The following is a 19,153-nucleotide window of genomic DNA, read 5'->3' as shown; positions in this document are numbered from 1 at the left end:
CTTCTCCTGAAAGAAGGATTATTGGGTTATCATCCTTTTTAACATGTTTAGTTTTTTAAAAGTATCATCACCCTCAGAGCTGTTAAGTGGTGCAGTTGAAGTGAAAATCCTGAAGGCTGTGTGGAGGTGTGGCAGGCACTGCACAATCAGCCTGCCCCTGGCCTTTTCCTGCTTCCCACAGGTGGGAAGGCGACTGGGAATCCTCTGGCCCAGGAAATCCCCCTCCATTCAGACTCTGTAGCTGCTGGAGTTTAGGCCAGTGCCTACCCTCCCCAGCATCATCAGAAGTTATGTTCTACCTTCCTGTTCCTCTTCTTCCCAATTTCAGGCTGATGGAAGTGTGCTGTGCTGACCTGCAGGGCTGGAGCTGCAGCACTGCTTCTCATCTGATGCCCCTCTGTGTCTTACACTCCATTCCTTGCATGACCTTGCATTGTTACCAGCTGTGTTTGCTTTCTTGTAACCATTTTAAAGTACACAATCAAGCTAACCTCCAAATGCTTTTATTCTAGATAAACCCATACAAACACCAACATGTATTTGTCTTTTGCACTTTTTTTAACCATTCATTTTAAACAACAGATTAACTTCTGTACAACAGGAATTACTTTACACATTAGTAAGATTTGACTTCAAACTAGATGACTGCAAAATAATGCTCTGTAAGCTAGTGTTAGAAACACGCTGTTTGCCATAGCAGTTTGCCTGTAAACATGGAAAGTAAGTTGAAGAGAAGTTTGCTTTTCATTTCTGAGGATGCGATTAGAACTGTTGTGTTGCCATAATACCCATAATAGTCAGAGGTGGTTCTTTTTCTCTGTGTGACAGTAATGGCAAATTGCAGATACAGAAGGTGTGCCAATGTTTTGTATGCTGACCCAAACCTACCAAAAGAGCCACAATCACTTAATTATACTTCACATCACTTAGTGAGATCCACTTGATGGGTTACAAAGTCCCAGTATGACTTAAAAATGGTTTACTAACAGAGTGACACTGTTTAGGAGGCTTGAATAAAAGGCAATAATCCTATTCCAGGCTGTAGGTAAAGCTACAGGGCCTGCTTCAACACATACTTAATCTCTAGAAATCATTAAAGCTATTGTAGCAAACAAGCAGTAGTACAAATACAGAATAGGACTGATTTTCATTTCCTCATCAATATAAACACATATAGTGAAGTTCACAGGATCAGACCCACGCAAACAGATTATATTTTACAGTTTTTCAAGCAGAAATGTTGGAGTTGTCTTTTCTGCCTGTACAGAAGGTTACTGTTGAACAAAACTATCACAGTTCATTTGAAAGCACTGCCAGCAAACACCTGAAGCAGAAGAGAACTAACTGGAAAGTATAATCCACTCCTGCCTCTCCTTCAGTATCAATTACTGTGCTTTTTCTATTTATTTGATGCTGCTTTAAAAGGTTAGATTAAGAACAATAAAAATCAAGCCCTTACGTGCAGGTATTCCAAGCTTAAGTGCTAGTCAAGCCATGGTCCACTCTTTTAGGACAGAGGGCAAGATAGGTTAGAGGTGTGTGGGGTTTTTTTCCAATTAAAATTGAATGTATCAAAATACATTGTGCCAGGCACAGAACTGCTGAAAGTACTGCAACATTGTAATGCAGTGTCCTGAACAAAGCCATACATTCCATCAAGTATAAAGTGTAAACTTAATAGCAAGTGTAAGACTTGAATTAAAAAAAAAAACCAACAAAGCCATCACAGTATGGGTTGGTTGGTGGCTGCCCTCTCAGGTATGCAAGAGGAACAACTTGTGCAATCACATGGTAGGGAAGGGGCAGACCAGCAGGACCCTGTTTTGTGTTTGCTTTTCTCCACATTAACAGCCTGCCTTGCTTCTGCCACTGGGATTGTGCCTGGGGCCAGCTGCCTTTGTGACCAGAGCAGGCGGCATTAGCAACCATGCCTGAGCTCTGGGGCTCCTCCAGCTCAGCACCATGTGCCCCTCTGCTGCCTGGGAACCCTGTGCAGCCAGCTCTGGCTGCTCACAGCCCCAGCACTGGCTTTCTGTACCAAACCTGGGCCACCTGTGCCATTCACAGCCCATGGCACCTTTCCCACTGCCAAGGCAGGTGACAGCTCTTCCCTCTCCTGTGGGCCACTGTGCTATACCACTCACCTGCAGTGGTGGATCCCTCCAGAAATGTGTGGAAATGTATCTCCTTGTCATGAATGCCTTACCTCAAATCTAAGGGCACGTGACAGCCTCAGAACATGCCTCCTGTGGCTGAAGCAGAGTCCAGGCTGACAAACCCTTTCAGCTCTGTAGGAGGAGGGTGGGGTTGTGCTGGTGCTGTAGCAGAGCCAGAGCCATGGCTGCTCCTCTGTGGCTTTGCTCAGAAGCCACTGCCCCAGCCCCAGCCCCATCCCAGCAGCACAGCCTTTCCATGCAAGTGTAATGGACACCTTCCTTCCAAAATGGCCAAGCCTCAAAAAACCCCAGCTGGACTAAGGCAGACAGTTACCCCTCCCCACCCCAACCCCAGCAAGTTTGTATCAGTGTCTCAAACCCCAGTCTTCCTGTTCTTAAACATTATTAAACCAACCTTTGAGCTGACCCCCCCCACATGCTGGCTTTAGGTCTGTGAGGCCCTTGTACACAGATGGCAAGGCTGGCCAGGACCATCAGCACTGATGCATGGGCTGATCATGCACCTGAGTACAGGTTTGTGCACCAAAGTGCAGCCATGGGCAGCTGCTTCATCAAATCACAAGTGTCCTGATGCAGTGCAGTTTCAGCTGTGAAGCTGCTCACAAGTGTTTCACAGCTTATTTAAGGATGGAAAGGTCAAAAATGTAAACACAGACTGATGGTGGCTGAATGCCCTTCTCCAAAAGCCTCCCCTCACTTCTTCCCCTCAGTGGTTTGCTTCACTTTGGACATGGAATTTCTAACCTAACAAAGGTAAGTCTGCCATGTGGCATTTGGCCTTCCAACCTCAGACCCACTGTGTCTGCTGAACACACTTATCCTGTCACTTTGGTGCCAGGTTGTTGTTGGGTTTTTTTGATGTGTTTGAGGTTGATTTTTTTTGTGTTTTTCTTTTGTTTTGGTAGTTTTCTTTTTTTTGTTGTTGTTGTTTTTTTGGTGGTTTATTTTTTCTGAACAAGATCTAGTGAACATTTGACTGGAAGGAAGGAAGGAAGCTGCAGCTGACCCGTATTCTCACCCTCACAGTTTGCCAAGCTGCTGAAAGGATGTGGTGAAACATCAGCTTTTTCTCTTAAAAAAAAAGAGGTAAGCAACTTGCAAGTTCACATGGGCAACTCTGAACTTACAGTGTATTTTACACATCTCCTATGACCTTATTTTAAAGTAAGCAAAAAGCTTACTAGATGGTACTTTTCAACTGAAGGGTTATGTGTGCTCAAGTACCTAAAAATGTTGACCCTGCCAACATTAGGTTCACTTTCACATGCCCCTGTGTGAATATGTAACCATGCCCATATTTCACTCCCAATCGTCAATTACGTGGAATGGTCAGAGTGGAGAAGAGTGTCCAAATGTTTCAAACCCTGTACATAAAGTCAGTCAAAACAGTTTTGGGAACAGTAGCACTAATAGAAAATCCTCCACAGTGGTGCTGTGAGTCAGTGCTCTGCTCAATGCCATTTGCATTTTTTCTTTTCATCAAATAAGGCTTTTACTTGCTGGAGCTGTTTCTGGACTTCTTCAAACCCCCGTTCTCGCTCGAGTTTGCTGATAATCTGTTAACAATTAGCAGAAGAGAGAATAATTGTTTTTTAATGCTTATTTTACTTGCTATTTTATAAAGCCTGTTTTTCTGTACTCTAACAACTACTGACAGAAAAATGCATTGAGTGCCTGCTTATCTGTAAACATTGTTTTCAGACTTTAACACTTTATTTTGGTAGTTTTCCCTTCAAGTCATTCTGATCACAGGACTTGCAACACTTCCACAAAAGAATGAGTGAGCCAAACAAAAAAGTCAAAACAAACCCAACACATGCTCATCTCTCAGAGTGTGAGGCAAGGTCAGTGCTCCAGCTTTTACCCTACAGAAGATTTGCAAGTGATATTTTATTTCTCTTCTTCTGCCCTATAAGCCAAGGGTAATAAACTGCCTCTTTTCCTCTAACTCACCCACTTGGCTCTGGCCCAGGTGATAGAATGGAGCACTACTGCTGTCTGAAATCTCTGCTGGCAATGCTACACAAGGACAGGTCTCAGTAAACAATGAAAGAGATTTAGCTGCTCCCAGTCAAAAGCCAGAGGGGGAAGAGCAGAGGGAAGATTTCCTTCTAAGGATGGGCTATGTTTAGCCAGTACTAGCTTCAAAAAAGCAAAAATGGGCACTAAGACTAGAAAGTACACTGAATTCTCCTGTATCAATCATTTTAATGAGCTTAATAAAGGATGGTGCAATTTTGAGTATGATCCCAAGCTTGTTTCAGGAGGCAAAGATTTGATGCTGAATCCAGGTAATTTGGGATGTCAGAGATCAGAAGTGGTAAGCCAGCTAACAGGTGACTGAGAGCTGGATGACTACAGCAAGTGCTGGTGCTTGCTGCTGAGGATGAAATAGAGAAAGGCCTGGTTGCTGGGAAACCCAGACAACCTGCTGGAAGCATAAGGAGGCCTTCAGGCAACACACCCCAGCTGGCTCTTATCTGAGTCCCTGCACAGGCACACGCAGCCTCTGTTAAGGATGCTGAACAAAATGGAGTGGAGAATCCTATAATGCAAAGTGGAGGACAGGGATTTTCTTAGAAAGCAGCTTAGAGGTAGCCTGTGACTAAGAACTTTCAGCTGAGAAAAGATTTCTTTTGTTAGTAATAGCAGGGACTGGAAACTATAGCTGTTTCTTTTTAAGAGAAAGACTATTAGAGGAGGGAGAGCATTAAGACAGCTATGATGGGAAAGGGGCAGACACCTCTTGCTTTAAGGCTGTGTGCTCCACTGAGGTGTTTGCACTGACTGTGAAATCAAGAGCCCTGGTGCTATAGTCTAATCTGATTCTGAGCCTCCAGGGAAATGGAGCACATGCACAGGAGTTGTGACGGGCATTTGCAGAGACTCTGCAAACACAGTAAAACAAGAAGCCTTGGCTATATAGGAACTTCCTCAAAAAGTGCAGGGAAAATGTTATTGCTACTGTCTCTGTGCAATGCAGCAGTGACAGTAAAGGGCACTGACAAAACCTTTGGCCTGTGCCCCCTCAGAGGGGTGGAGGCTGCAGCGCCCTGGGGGCTGCGCTGCTCCAGCCCCTCCCAGCTCAGCGGCAGCCACGGCTGCATTAAGGAGGGGCTGCCTTGGGAGTGGCACCCAGCAGGTCCTACAGCAGCCCAGCTCTTGGTTACTGTGTTACCCCACATTAAGGATTCAGCTGAAATTGCAGGTGTGCTTACCTCGTCATAGTATTTCACTATGTATTTGTAGATTTCAAACAAGGCCACTTTCTCATTAAATTCATTTTCATGTTTCTAAAACAGACAACAGTTCTGGTCAGATACTTCTCCTTTAAAAAAAAACAACAACTTAACATGAAAGCAAATGAAGTTGCTGCTTCTCAATCATACCTTAGATTCCTGAGCTAGAAATTCTTCAACCTCTGCAGTGGTCAATGGAGGCAGATCCCTGATGGCTTTGTAGTATGCTTTCACCTCCTTCTTGTAGAGAGGAATGTCCTTAGCATAGAGAAGTTTATTTGTTGGTGCTTCCTTAAAAGAAAAAAATTGAAGCCTTGTAACTTTTCACAGCACAGATTTCCTGAGGTTCCACCTCCACGCAGTTAATTACATCTAATTGTGTCTGCGTGACTCATTTTTCTTTGCTGCACTTATATGCAAGGAACCAAGATTATAAAACAAAGATGCAAACCAGAGGCAGGATTTCACTAATAGTGTATTGTCTTTCGTGACAATTGCCATGTAATTATTTCTATTGACATCAGGATTGATGACTTTTTGTCCCTCAGACATATTTTTCTTTCTCACTTCCTCCTTACAGATCCCTAGATCTGAAAGATTATGAAAGCTGAACCAAAGGGTCTGAGGCCAAAACCCAATTTACGTACAAGATACAGCAGTAGTGCTGAAAGGAAAGATCCCTGGCAGTGACACACCAGAGAGTCTTGTTAGGTGCTGTCCTGGCAGAGGTTCCCCTAAGTCTCTTTGGTCCCTACTACTCCTTTCCCTCAGGGGTTTGAGAGCATGGAGAGCTGGCTGCCAGATGAACAAAGTCAAAGGGATTTTTCTTCACCCCAGGACTTCAACAACCCAGGTCAGCATTAACCTATCCAGGAGCTTTAGGCTTATTTGAGGAAATAAGTGCTGATGCTTGTGATAGAAGCCAAAGCCCCACCTGGAAAACTGATTTTCAGAATGTAAAAGTGGGTGCTGGTAGTTTCCTGTTTAAGCTCTGGGCAATAAATGACATAACCTTGTGTTATGTTGTCACAAATGCTTCTAATGTGTGATGAAATAATTTAAATGTTTGTTTTCTAAATGGCTAAAAGATGTCTCAAGATTCAAGCCTAAAAATCATGAAGGTAAATACATTTTAGTACTAAAAGGTCACAAGATGTTTGCTGCATTGCAAACCTTTATCAGGTTTCAGCACCCCTTTTCAAATAGCTAACAGGAGCTGTTGTTTCAACAATTCTGCATAGTGGATGTTAAACACAGAAACCTAACAACCATGCTCATTTGCAGTTTTTCCATCAAGGAAGTGATGTGATTAGCTTTAATTTACGATACTTCACTCCTAAAGTAAGAGAAACAAGCACATTAATTGCTATTTACCTTTAACAGATAAGCAGTTGGATTAGATCACATAGGAAATTAGTCCATTTTAATATAAATTTTTTCAGGCTAAAAAGTTTCTAGCCTGTTTTTCTCAGTAGTATGAGCCTGAACAAAGACTTCCTGCTTTGGTCCAAAGAAAAGGAAAATACCTGGGGAAAAGGAAGTATTTCTGATCCCCAGAGTTCTGGACACCATACTAAAGAATTTTTGAATGTAAGATTCCTGAACTTTTTGCTCCAGCAAATAATTTTGCATATAAAAAGGGAGCAGCTAATACATGTGAAAGGAACTGTTTCAATCTTCAGAGGTCTTTCAGTATTGTTACAGCTTCCACTAGCTTATTGTGAGTGTTTTCTGCACACTGGTGTGTGGCAGACAAAATTTGGATTACTTATCAAATAATGTTAATACTTTTAAGACCTTTGTTTAAAACTTCATTAGAACCTTACAATTTCCATCTTCTTGCCACCTATTGTGCAGAACTGAACTGCAGAGAAAACAAGCAGCAGTTAACTATAAATAAGGCATTCTCATAGCTGTATCTGTCTACTGGTGAATTCTTCAGTCTCAGGAGACAGAGCAACGAGGAATAGAAACCCAGCTTAATTAGGCCCTTGACAATTCTGCCCCCAATATCAGCAGATCCAGAATTTCATCATCTTAATCATTATACATTTGAAAAAGACATTGGTTGAGCAAGTAGGAGAAGACTGGAGGGGCAGCATTACCTTCCCCAGTGTCTGTTCTGCGAGAGAAAAGGCATCCATGAAGGCCTGTGCGATTACAGACAAACAGCCATCTATGTGTGAAGTCTTCTTAATGTCAAAGACAAACTGGGGATTCTTCAGTATGTTCACCCAGAAGCGAAGAGGAAGACTAGACAGGAGAAAGAACAAACATCTTTCAAATCAACCACTCAAGTAGCACAACTGCTTTAAAATGGTCCTTAATTGCAACTGCAGTCATGGAACAAAGCACATTCCTGGCTGCTTCTTCACGCTAAAAAAAGGGTCAGGGAACAAAGGCTACAGAGCAAACACATCTGTCAGGCACCCAGCTTCAAATAATGCTCCCAATCTGCAGCTACTTCTTTCAGAGTGTGAAGTCGGTGTGCAGGCTGCATAGACCTGGAAGCTCTGATTGTGCTGTATTAAATCAATACACTAAAGTTACTGTTATCCACAAAGCCAAACCACATCTTATTCTTCTGCTCACACCTGACACATTTCATTTTTGCAACTATGTGTTCAGAGAGCACACGCACCCCTGTGTATATCCCATGGGCATACCTGTTGGTTTTCCATATGTGAACCACATCAGGATCAGTAATTTTTTTACTCTCAGCCTGGGCATCCAAAAAGTCAAAAAAGTACTTGATGGCAACAGGTGCTTTATTGTTGGGTAAACTCCAAATACTCCTGAAGAGCTTTTCAACAACGGAATGAATTGCCACCTAAAAGTAACAAAGTTAATATTTTGTTACTATTACACAAACAAAGAATAGGATGTTTTACCTCAGAGAGCTGTGTGTCCCCCTAGACAACCACACACAGAAAATTACCACATGCTTGTGGCAAACATCAAGGCCGTAGGTTATTGGCAAACAGGACAGTAACAAAAATGAATCTACAACACATCACAATGAGCTCCTTCCATAGGTCACATGTCCTGTAGCTCTGTTACAGGAGAATCATGGTGAATTCCGTGATAAATCACAGGTGGGAAGAACCACTTGGGCTAATAAAGACAACATCCACTCTTATGATACTGTTGCCACTGTTGCTAAAAGCATTTGAAGTTTGTGACTGGAATTAAGAGGGAGGTGAGAAAAAAGCAGTTTAGCCACTTTCCTAGGGCAGTGGTCTTCCAGGTGCCATCTGTTGACACAAGCTCAACACATGTGCTCATCAACACTTCACAGCCAAGTGGCACTGGCACTTGATCTAATTCTAGAATAACAGCTTTGGGTGCTATAAGACACTAATATTAGAGAGAAGAACTGAAAACTGGATATTTCTGATACATAAGTGAAGATATTTGGCTCATTAAAGGAAGGGTTTGGTTGCTGCTGGACTCACTGACATAATCACAGAGTATTTATAAGTAGAGGCAAACAAAGGAAAACACTGTTTTGTGCTTTATTTCTTCACATCTGTTCTGAAGCTCAGTTCAGCCCAATCTTCTCTTGACAAGAAGGATTTAATCATATCCCAGGGCCTTGATGAATTCTGGCCAGTTCATTTCATGGGGTAAACTCGGAGATTGTGACTGTGCATGTATGGGAGAGAGGGGAGCAGAGAGAGAGATGGTGAGATGCAATTTCCTTTAGTGCACAGCCTATCATGAGAGGAATTTCACAGCAAAGAATATCACAGCTCTGTTGTTCAGGGCAGTGTCCTACTTTGGAGAAGATGATTAATTTAAAGCCCTTTAAAAGGCCTGTTTCTAAAAAGCCTGATCTTTTCTTCTGTACCTCAGTCTTTCACCATAAGACATTACTGGTTTACTCCAGCGTTTCCTGAGGGCTCATGTCAGTTTTCACAGGTAATGAGAAATGACCAGTCTTCACTCTCACTTTGGGAACTGTCCCAAATTACTTCAGATGCTATCAACAGCCTAATTAAATAATGATAGATAGACTTTTAAATGCAAGAAGGCTATAATCATCATCCCTTCAGGCCTCTTGCACAGCTCAGTGTTGTGCACCCATGAATATTTTATGCAATATGCTGTTGCAAAGAGCTTTCTAACCATTTGGAGTTAAGTCAGAAACAAGATGACGTTACCAGAGGGAGTGAGCAGGACTTATTCCTAAGCAATGTACATTGTATAAATTAGGTACTTTTAGTATAAATCCTAAGGACCTTGCTTTTAAAGTTAATCTAGTTATTTTGAATGCCTAATCTGAAACCATAACAGATTATTTCATTTTGTGGGCAGTATCTTGTGAAACTCGGGCTTCAGAAGTCGTCTCTAAGGTGGGCAAACGCTAGAGCAGAATGAGGAGATTGTTGACTGAAAGCTGTCATTCCAGAGGGGCTCATTCTCACTCTATGGAACTCTGTGGTAAAACTCACTTTCCATAGGCTAAATAACAACCTTTTTCTTTAACCTGAGAAGAAGGTTGTGCTTACTAAGGAGATACTATGTGTAATCAGACAATTTTAGAACTCTAGTATTAGAAAACCTGAAATGTGTCTGTCTTTGCAAATGGTCATCCCCCATAGTTAGCGCGGTGATTTTTGTATGCTACCTTTTCATTTAACATTTGATTTACACTCAGGAAGTCTGCACTACTTCTGGTTTAGTTTGTGTTTCTGTTATGCCAAACTATCCAAGCCAACACCAGCCCTCCCCCAAAATAAAGCCTTTACAGTTTACCTTGGTTGACAGAAGTTTTGTGAGATACATTTCTTTCACTTTGAATTTTTGCTTTCCTTTGTGACCTGCTCCCTTCACATCTTTGTTTGCTTCTGAGTCTGGTAAAATCTGTCACAAAGAGATTAGAGAGATTACACAGATCCAAATACAGCTCAGTATTAAATCTACCACTTAGCAGTGGAATGGTTCAACTCACCAAATGACAGTGTTCATCTGAGTAGTCCACATCTAAACAACAAAAGCAGAGAGCCATTAATGAAACACGCAGCTAAAAGCTTGTGAGTTCTGCTGGGCTCTGGGCCGTGCAGCAGGGTGCATCCAAGATGCCAAACAAGCAGAGACAGTGTCATCCTTTCCTGCCTGAGTGTGGGGGAAGCCTCTGAGAAATGCACAGGCCCTGTGCACCTCCCTAGTGCCAACCTGTAGCTTGGACCACTATGATACAGCATCCTTTCTGCTGCTGGGGTAAGCTGGCAGCAATCCCAGCTCCTCTGAAAGGAGGACAAGATGAGATGATTGCAGGGGTTTAAGCCTCTAGGAGTGCTGAGTGCGGGTGGGCTGAGGTCAGGCTTGAACACAACGGCCGGGAACAAACCACCTCAGCTTTGCTGAGGGAGAGATGCACATCTCTCCTAACTTTGATGATAAGGAAACACATGTTAGGAGTGTGCTTCTTCATAGGGACTACAGAAAGTTCTACCCTCATCCACCATCTGGGTCAGAGCAACCTGCATCACAGGGTTAGGTGAGTTGAACTGGCCCCCTGTAAGGACCCTTTATCTGCTGACATGCTGCTCAGACAGTGAAGTCAAAGCCTTCAGAAACACACTCAAGAGAATAAGGAAAATTACCAAAAGGTGGGGGTTTTATCATTCCTGCTTCTGGACAGTGCAGCACTATGGCTGTGATGCACAGCTCTGGGCACCAGGCAGAGAGAGTTGTTCCCTCTCTTTGTGTCACCTGGACTTCCCTGTCCTGCTTTCCTGCCTATGAGCCTGTATCTCTAGGCAATAATTTGCTGAGGACTGTAAGCCCTTCTGTCCTTCTTTCCTTTGCCTTCTTTCTTGCTTTTAGGCCCACTGTGCCTGCCAGAGGCCCAGAGCTGGGGCTCTTCATTTGGCCCAACTTTATTAAAGTACCAATTCCTCCGACCTCCTTTTGCCCAAGATACAATCAGAGCTCAGTTCTCTGCATTCCCAACCATTCTGCACAAAAGTTTAAATGGGTCACAGTGAGTTTGTTACCTGATCGGGTATTTGCCTTCTTTTTGAAGACTTTTATGGTTGCTCCATTTGAAATCTGAAAGAAAAAACAAACATATCATGCTGAAACAGACGTGCTTAGAATTCACAAAAGCCTCAGTTTCATTTCCTCTGTCCCTCAGCCCATGGCAGTGCAGGACAGCCCAGCCTGCTTTGTTCTCACCACAGTGTGCACAGCCTTCAGCAGGCAGCCAGGGCTGGGCTTTCAGGCACAGGCAGTAGCTGCACCTTGTCAGCATTACCCAGCCATGTGGGAAGGCACCTCTTCCAGTGCACCAGCCTTGAAGACCTTTCCCTTCCTTTGATTTTTCTGGTTCAGCCCATACGTGGACATTTTAATTTTCATGTATTGCTCTGTGCTGTTTCTTGCATCCATTTTTCTATAGATTGCTCAGGTTAAATTCTCTGCACCCACTGCAACAGAATCTTATGGGAAGGTGAGGCAGAGAGGTGCACACAAGGGTGAATTCTCTTCTGCTCCCCTTTTTTTCAGCTCAGTCTCTTCTACCTATGTCCTGTGGAGGGGCCATTCTGAAGGTTTAGCCTGGTGCTCCCAAGAACTATTTTCAAACTGAGCAAAATATTTACACACCATAAGACCAAGATCCGTATCTTACCATCTTGGGATTTCTAGGAAAAATCAACCTCCTCCTTCCCTGAATTTATAGTGTTGCCAGGATGTTACTCATTATCTTTAAAACAAACTGGCAAGCCATGCTTTAATTGTCAAAGAGTAACTAAAAAATGGCTCCCACTGAGAACTACACCACTGCTCTGCTATCAAATGTTGAGTCTTGCCAAGTGCTAGTGTACTTGCCTCTATAATTACAAAAACAACCGGCCAGTTCTAGGAAGGGATCTCTGCCAAAATAATTTAAGTGTTTTTTAAACCTTGGCAGCCAGCCTGGTGTGAGAAACCAGTTTAAACGTTAAGATACTCTATCAAAAGCTGTGTCTTGTGCCAAAAAAATCTGCACTTACATTTGCTCCTGGAAAGTAAATGCAATCTATTTTATGATTTTTTTTGCAGAGATTCCATCTATCATACAGACTTTCAGAACTATTTTAGATAGCACAGAACACTTGAAAACCACACTACAAATAGGAATATGCTGTAAGGCTAGCTTGTGAGGGGATACCAACACCCAGACATTCCTCCTACTTGGCTCTGGAGACAGATAAACAGGAACAATACTACCCAGCAGCTCACCCCCTCCCAGAGCAATGTGGGCAACATGCTGCCTCCATTCCTTCCCCAAGAGGTAGGGGGGCAGCTCAGTGCTGAAATGTGTTGACTTCTGTCCTCAGGGAGATGGCAGAGCTCACAGGGAGAACTGTGCTTCCCTCCAGGAATCTGAGGCATTGCTGCAGAGCAGCCATGACCAAAGCCCATACGCTAGGTTTTATTTTTGGGACAAATTATGCTTTTAGCAGTAAGTAGACTATGCTTTCCCTTTATCATTACTGCAGCAGCCATACTTGCTGTTTCTTACAGTATGATCCAATTAAAAAAAAACATTTAAAAAGACTCCTTCTTTTTGCATCTTGCTGTCTAAATCACTTTTTTTGTGGTGGGCTGCTCCCATGGACACCTGAAAAAGTTTTTGCTTTGCCAGTTGCATTATTGAGGGAGACAAACAGGGAAAAGAGAGATCTCTTCCAATCCAGACAACATGGAATAGAGCTACTTTGCAAAACAGAAGACACGGTAGTGTGGCTCTATGCCTCTTGCTCCCCAGGCTTCCTGTCCTCACTGTAATCCAGTCCTTGCCAGTGAGCTCCCAGGATTACATTCAGTTTTGCCTTATGAGGCTCTGCCTGCTCCTGGAACGTGTGGTACTCTTAACAGCTGAGAAATTGGAGATCTGTGACTGCACAGCAGATCTGAAAGTGAGTGTCCTGCTCTGTTCTTGTGTGGGGAATGAGATGTCAAGATAATTAGCAACTTTCTTATCATGGCTTGTGGTTATTCTCATGGAAGTGATAGTACAGACCTCATAAATAAACATATTGATAAACCTCCTAGGAGCCAAAAAATAGAGCAAGAGTAGCACACAGGCCAGAGGCATAAGAGAGTCTAACAGAACAGTGGATTTTTTTCTCTTCACAAATACTACACAAGAATGCAAATGCACCATTCTTGCATATTTTAAAAATCAGTGTAGAAACTAGGTCTACTTTATCAAGATTGATTGGTGATCTGGGACTCTCACAACACAACCCTCATGCTCCAGTGTCTTAAAAAAGTTTGAAGGTACTTCCCAATTTCCAACATCTGGTTACTTTCTAGCATTTAAGACTGGTAAACAAAAAGAAAAATTCAGGCTTGCCACAAAACTCAAGGCATTGTTGAAATGTAAGTTGGAATTTCTCAGGCAATGTTACTGCCCTCACAGAGTGTATGCAATGTTCCTTTTTCTTGCTATCTAGACACTTTTACATTCCTTTTTGCATCAATATACATACAAGAAAATAAACTAGATGTGCTAATGGCTAACTTGCCACTAAGCCACTGCCTAAAATACCACTGAGCTTTTGCCTAAAACGTACATTATTTTATCAGTGTCAGAAAATGTGAACTAAACTATGGAAGAGACATGCAGTACAATTTCCATAAGGCAGCTGCTAAGCTATAATTAGTGTAGTTACAGCTTTGCAAAAACAACTGTGCCTCCTACCTAACTTGCATCTGCAAGAAACCCTTGCCTGCAGAAACCTCAGACAAAACAAGGGCTGGGACAAAGATACCCACGGATGACAGAGACCAGTGGAGCAGACTTACCTGCCATGATGTCTGACACCCATGAGCCACAGCTTGCCATGAGCTCCAGGCATACAGCAGCTCCAGGCTGCTGGGGAAAGCAGGGAGCACCTGCAATAGCTGCCTGTGGTAAAGAGGGCAGGCACTGCTGCATTGGACAGAAGTTCCCACACCTAATCTAATTCAAATCTACACTGACCTGTGCTGTACAGGCTCAAACTGCAACACTACAATGCCCTAATTTGTACAAAATCTCTACAAGTGGAGTGGAGGAGGTCACACATTCACCTACAGACAAGATTCAAGACAGGCACAGGAAAAGCCACTGGATGGTGACTCAGGACATCTGGGTACACTGCTGAACCCCTGTGAGGTGAGGAGAGCATCAAATGCCTACAGAAATCTGTAAAGTGACTCCAAATGAGCTTGCTTCAGATCTAAGCAGCCTTGTTCTCTGCCCAGGATACAAATTTCTGCTAAAAATCCTTGTTTCTCTATAGATGGCACAGTATTTGCCCATGCAGACAGCAACATGTTCCGTGTTGGCTCAGGTTCCTCAGCACCATACTGCACTGCACAGCACAGACCTATGGCAGCAAAACTTCTAAATCAATAAAAATTTATGAACTTGTTAAGAGCCAGACTTTCAAATTCAATGAGGCATGAGGAAAGACCTGTAAAAGCACTCAGCATGATAGCCTCCATTTCCAAAATCTATCTGTAAGCATCACATCTGAACTTCCATATCACCTGAGGCCAATCACCTGCTGCACATTTTCCTCCAACATCTCACTCTCTGTTTTGACTGGTGTCACTGAAAACTCCTCAGAGAGGAAATGCTGCTTGCTCTGCTTTCACAGTGTGCTACTACCAGGAGGGCTCTGCCACCAGTTGCAGTTTTGTGTGTTGTTGCAATGATGGACAGATTATTGCAGCATGGCAAACAACTGCTTTACAGGGGCAACTGGAAGCAGAGGGGAAGACATAGTACAAGTGCCAACAGCAGATGGAAGCAGAAACAGAGAGAGAGAGAAAAAGGCAAGGAGACTGACATAGGAGGTATCAAGAAAAGAGGGAGAAAAGCTATCAATCCTTTTTATTCTGACTTGCAATGAGATTTCAAAAGTATCAATACTGCCTGTTCAGATAATCAAAATATGAGGCAGGATGAGGTAAACAGTTGCTCATGGTGCAACAAAAACTCAACAGCAGAGACTCAAAAAGACCCAAGGCAATGTTCGTAGCTGGAAATCAGATTTTGTTTTAAATGAAATGCTTGACACAATTAACAGTTTACCTGGTATGTTTGAACCAAGCAACCCTGCAACAAGGAAACCTCTGAAAAGTAACAGAAAACATGACTCATTGGCAAGAGTGTTGTGTGCCACACAATTCTTTCCTTCTGTTGATGATGCTCAGCTATGACTTCAAGCTGTGCAGATCACATTTGAGAGCTGTGGAGAAACATCTTCTCAACTCACTGGTCTGGCTTCTGTGCTTACCTCGTAATGGCCGATGGTATTGAGCTTCCTTATCCCATCATCCATCACCTCTGAGGAGCCATCAATATCTAACAATTCTCTTTGCTGCTCCTCAGACACAAGTTCTGCAGTATGACAGCAACAGAAAACAATTACACCCCAATGGCATTCTCACTGTACCGACAATTGTAAAGAAAAACAACACCCAACTATTTTTGGACCAGTGACTCTCAACTGAGCTGCCTCTCTCTATCCTTGTGCTAGGTCACATGAAAGTGGTTTTGCACTCCCACACTTCTGATTCCTTTTCTGGGGTGACAGCCTGGGTGGCTTCCCTTTCAGCAGGTTTTGGTGCTTCACTCTGTGTTGGTCAAGGCAGAGTTTTCGAGGTGCTTTCACCTAATCACTATTCTGCTGCACAAGTGTGTCCTGCTGTAAAGGTTACATTGGGACTAGAAGAAAGGTTCCACAAGCCATTTCTAAGAGATCACTAAAATGAGCTGTACAAGACTGACACAGTACTTGTGAAGGGTGGTCAGGCCCTGGTACAGGATATAGGCATCAAGACATCAGATATGAAAGTAAATTATGGGCACTTGCCAACACAGAGTCTGAGATGGTGAGGAAGTATCGACATCTTAGGGAGTGTGACAAATGCCACCAGTCCAGGAGGTGACAAATGCCAACAATATAGAGTGAGTTAGGTTTCCTACTAGGGTACGTGGGAAGTGGTATGTGGTGATAGCTACAGACCTTGGGCTCTTGAAAACCCACCAAGGAAATGTGGTTTGATTCATCTGCTGGAACAGCCTTATTTACATCTGCAGATATTGTAGGTGACTTTGTGAGTCACGGGCAAATTATTATATAAACCAAGTCTGACTATAAATAAGATTTATTTGAAGGCTCTTCTGATCAAGGGCAATGTAGGCCTGTAGGAAGGAAGAAAGGGAGGTAGGAGGAATAGTAGATAGGGACTAAAATACTTGATTATCACGATATGTCATCTTATCCCCTGACAAAATGTAACAACCAACCAGCTGCACTTAGGTGGAGGGCCTGCCACCTTGCTTTCCCCAGAAAAGGAATAGAGAAATTCTATACACATAATAAATAACACATCATTGTTAATTGCAATGCTGACATCCTTGCAGAAGTGAAGCAGATATAGCTCCAGTGTTCTAAATGGCAACATAAACAAATCTAGTGTTTGCTTCAAAATTCCTCACAAAAGCTATGTTCTGTATGAACGCTGAAAAGAATCAAAGCCAAAGGTAGGTGTTCCTAATAAGAAAACTCCACAACAGACCAGTAAACTCCATGAAAATACAGCATAGTGACATTTTCTTACCAAGACCAATTTCATCCAGCTGAAGACCATAGAGAAAGCCATTCTTATTGAAGAAAGCCTGAAGGCTCTTCTCCTTGGCTTGGCCTATGGTGTCACAGTCCAGAACATTAACTTGAATAGTTTGACAGGCATCTCCACTCTCGTTTTCTGGGATTTTTTCAAAGATAATGTTCAGCGTCTGGGGAAGGAAACACATGTTATTCTGACTTATAGGGAACACCTGGCATAGGAAACCTACAAACTCCAGACAGATTTTCAGCACCTGAGAGATTTTCAGCATATTATTAAAGTTGTTTCAAAAAAAGATTATTTGAAGGAATTACATAAAGAAGCATTTAGAATTCTTCCTGTTCATAAAATGAATAATAGATATATATAGCTATGTATTTCCAAGAGTATATTTTGTCTTCTGCTTTTGTGCAAATGTATTTCAGTGAATTACCAAAAAACAAGAGACGAGGAAGAATTACAATGCATGCTCTAAAAAAAGCAGGTCTTTTATGTAAAATGAATGCCTTAACAGCAAAACTGTAAGTGACAAGAGATCTGATAAGGTTGCTGAGTAAGCAGTCATGGTAAGCATGATTGATTCTGAGTGGCTAGAAAGCAGTGTTAAAATGCATATTTACACCAGCAGATTACGCTGAGTGCCTTATATCCCACAGAAGGTACAGCTCCCCTGGAGCTGTCAGTGTCTGTCTGTGCACAGCCCTGTCTCTGCAGGCAGCACTGACAGGGCTGCCACAGAAGCAGTGAAAATAGATAGTATCCAAAGTGGTACAGATCTGCACAGAAAAGTGCATTGTGTCCCATCAGTTGTTATTTCAGCTCAAACACCCATGTCTGGTTACAGCACCCCTGCCCTTTAGCTCACTGCTACTCTTGGCTGGGACACAACTCCTCTGCTGGGCTGCACGCGAGCTGAATAGGGGCTGGAGGGAGGTGCCAGTGACACTGAGTGACTATCCCCAGAAAACGTTTTTTTTGTCAGGCCATATTTCTGATCAGGCAGATCAACTGCTAGAAGGCAGGAAATAAGGGATGAGCACAGAATTGCTAAGTTGTAATTGTAATTGCCACGAAATAACATCAAAAATTTCCAGTGCCACAGCCTGCTCTGTGCAGTGAAATCGCTGTCCAGCTACATGGACACAGATGTTCTGCTGGAGATGTCTTGGGACAGGAGTAAAACAAGTGTTTTAGGTGCCAGCACTTGATTGCAAGTGGCAAGGAAAATAAATGTACTCAAACCATTCTGGCTGCTGAACAGTTGTGGTATAACATTTATCTTCTGACTGAAATGAGACAACTCCATGTGACTCTGAAGGACTGAGCATTAGAACAGGAAGCAAGTAAACAATTTTTTTTCTCTGCTGTCATGTGAAAGAAAGAATTTCTGTCCAGGTTGTTGCAGGGACAACTTTTCTATCTTCTCAGAAAAATAGGTAGTTATTAATAGTTGTAGAATAGTATTTTCTGCTTATTACCCAGCAAGAGTGGAAATTACAACATGCTACTAGTGAAAAAAAGTAGTCCAAGGCAACAAAAATTAACTTTACTGTCTCTACAGAAGCAAAGGGACTATTAAAAACAGGGTTGCAAAACTATTAAGATTATGATTTAAGAAAGAATAGGATGTAACTGAAGTAAGAGGGAACAACTTAATCAGGACACTGAGATGTTTAATTGTGAGGAAAATGAGTCCATGGAAAGGACAGATGGAACAAGAGACAAGGATTTGTGGGAATTGCAGAAGGAGAAGCAGACTGGACACCACACCAGACCTGCCTCAGGTTGGGATTTCATGCAGAAAATTAATAAAAAATATATTGGCACAGCAACAAGGGAGTCATGCTTGGTTAGGCCCACAGACCAACTGTACAGACAGCAGTTCTGTCCTTGACTCTCATTGCCCTGAAGTCATGGTCTTGTAGGATTAAAATGTGGACAGGGACTAACTGTATTTTGTCCTTGGAAAACTCATTTTAATAAGTCTTTGCCCCTTCTAGTCTCTGAACTGATCTTTCTGAAGCAGCTCCTTCCACTTTAACTGATGTTGATTTGGCTCTATGTCCTTGGAAGCATTCCTTCCTTCAGATGATCCTTTCCTTCTAACAATATTCC

The 19,153-nt window shown here is 42.7% G+C and overlaps 1 protein-coding gene across 1 annotated transcript in view; it reads right to left on the bottom strand.

The window, feature by feature from the left end:
- Positions 1-487: 487 nt before the first annotated feature.
- The window catches only part of PLXNC1 (plexin C1), a 71,201-nt gene continuing 52,535 nt past the window's right edge, over positions 488-19,153 (bottom strand). The window contains exons 22-31 of the mRNA XM_036400922.2: positions 17,030-17,207; positions 15,700-15,803; positions 11,419-11,473; positions 10,371-10,402; positions 10,175-10,282; positions 8,083-8,246; positions 7,522-7,669; positions 5,567-5,707; positions 5,396-5,470; positions 488-3,733 (exon numbers count right to left, since the gene is read on the bottom strand). Coding sequence (XP_036256815.2) covers positions 3,629-3,733; positions 5,396-5,470; positions 5,567-5,707; positions 7,522-7,669; positions 8,083-8,246; positions 10,175-10,282; positions 10,371-10,402; positions 11,419-11,473; positions 15,700-15,803; positions 17,030-17,207 — 1,110 coding nt within the window. The 3' untranslated portion in view covers positions 488-3,628. The remainder of the gene's footprint in view (positions 3,734-5,395; positions 5,471-5,566; positions 5,708-7,521; positions 7,670-8,082; positions 8,247-10,174; positions 10,283-10,370; positions 10,403-11,418; positions 11,474-15,699; positions 15,804-17,029; positions 17,208-19,153) is intronic.

The sequence above is a fragment of the Molothrus ater genome, chromosome 5, assembly GCF_012460135.2.
Source record: "Molothrus ater isolate BHLD 08-10-18 breed brown headed cowbird chromosome 5, BPBGC_Mater_1.1, whole genome shotgun sequence".
NCBI lineage: Eukaryota > Metazoa > Chordata > Aves > Passeriformes > Icteridae > Molothrus > Molothrus ater.
The sequence above is the reverse complement of the archived record's forward strand: the minus strand, read 5'-3'. Positions and strand labels throughout refer to the sequence as shown.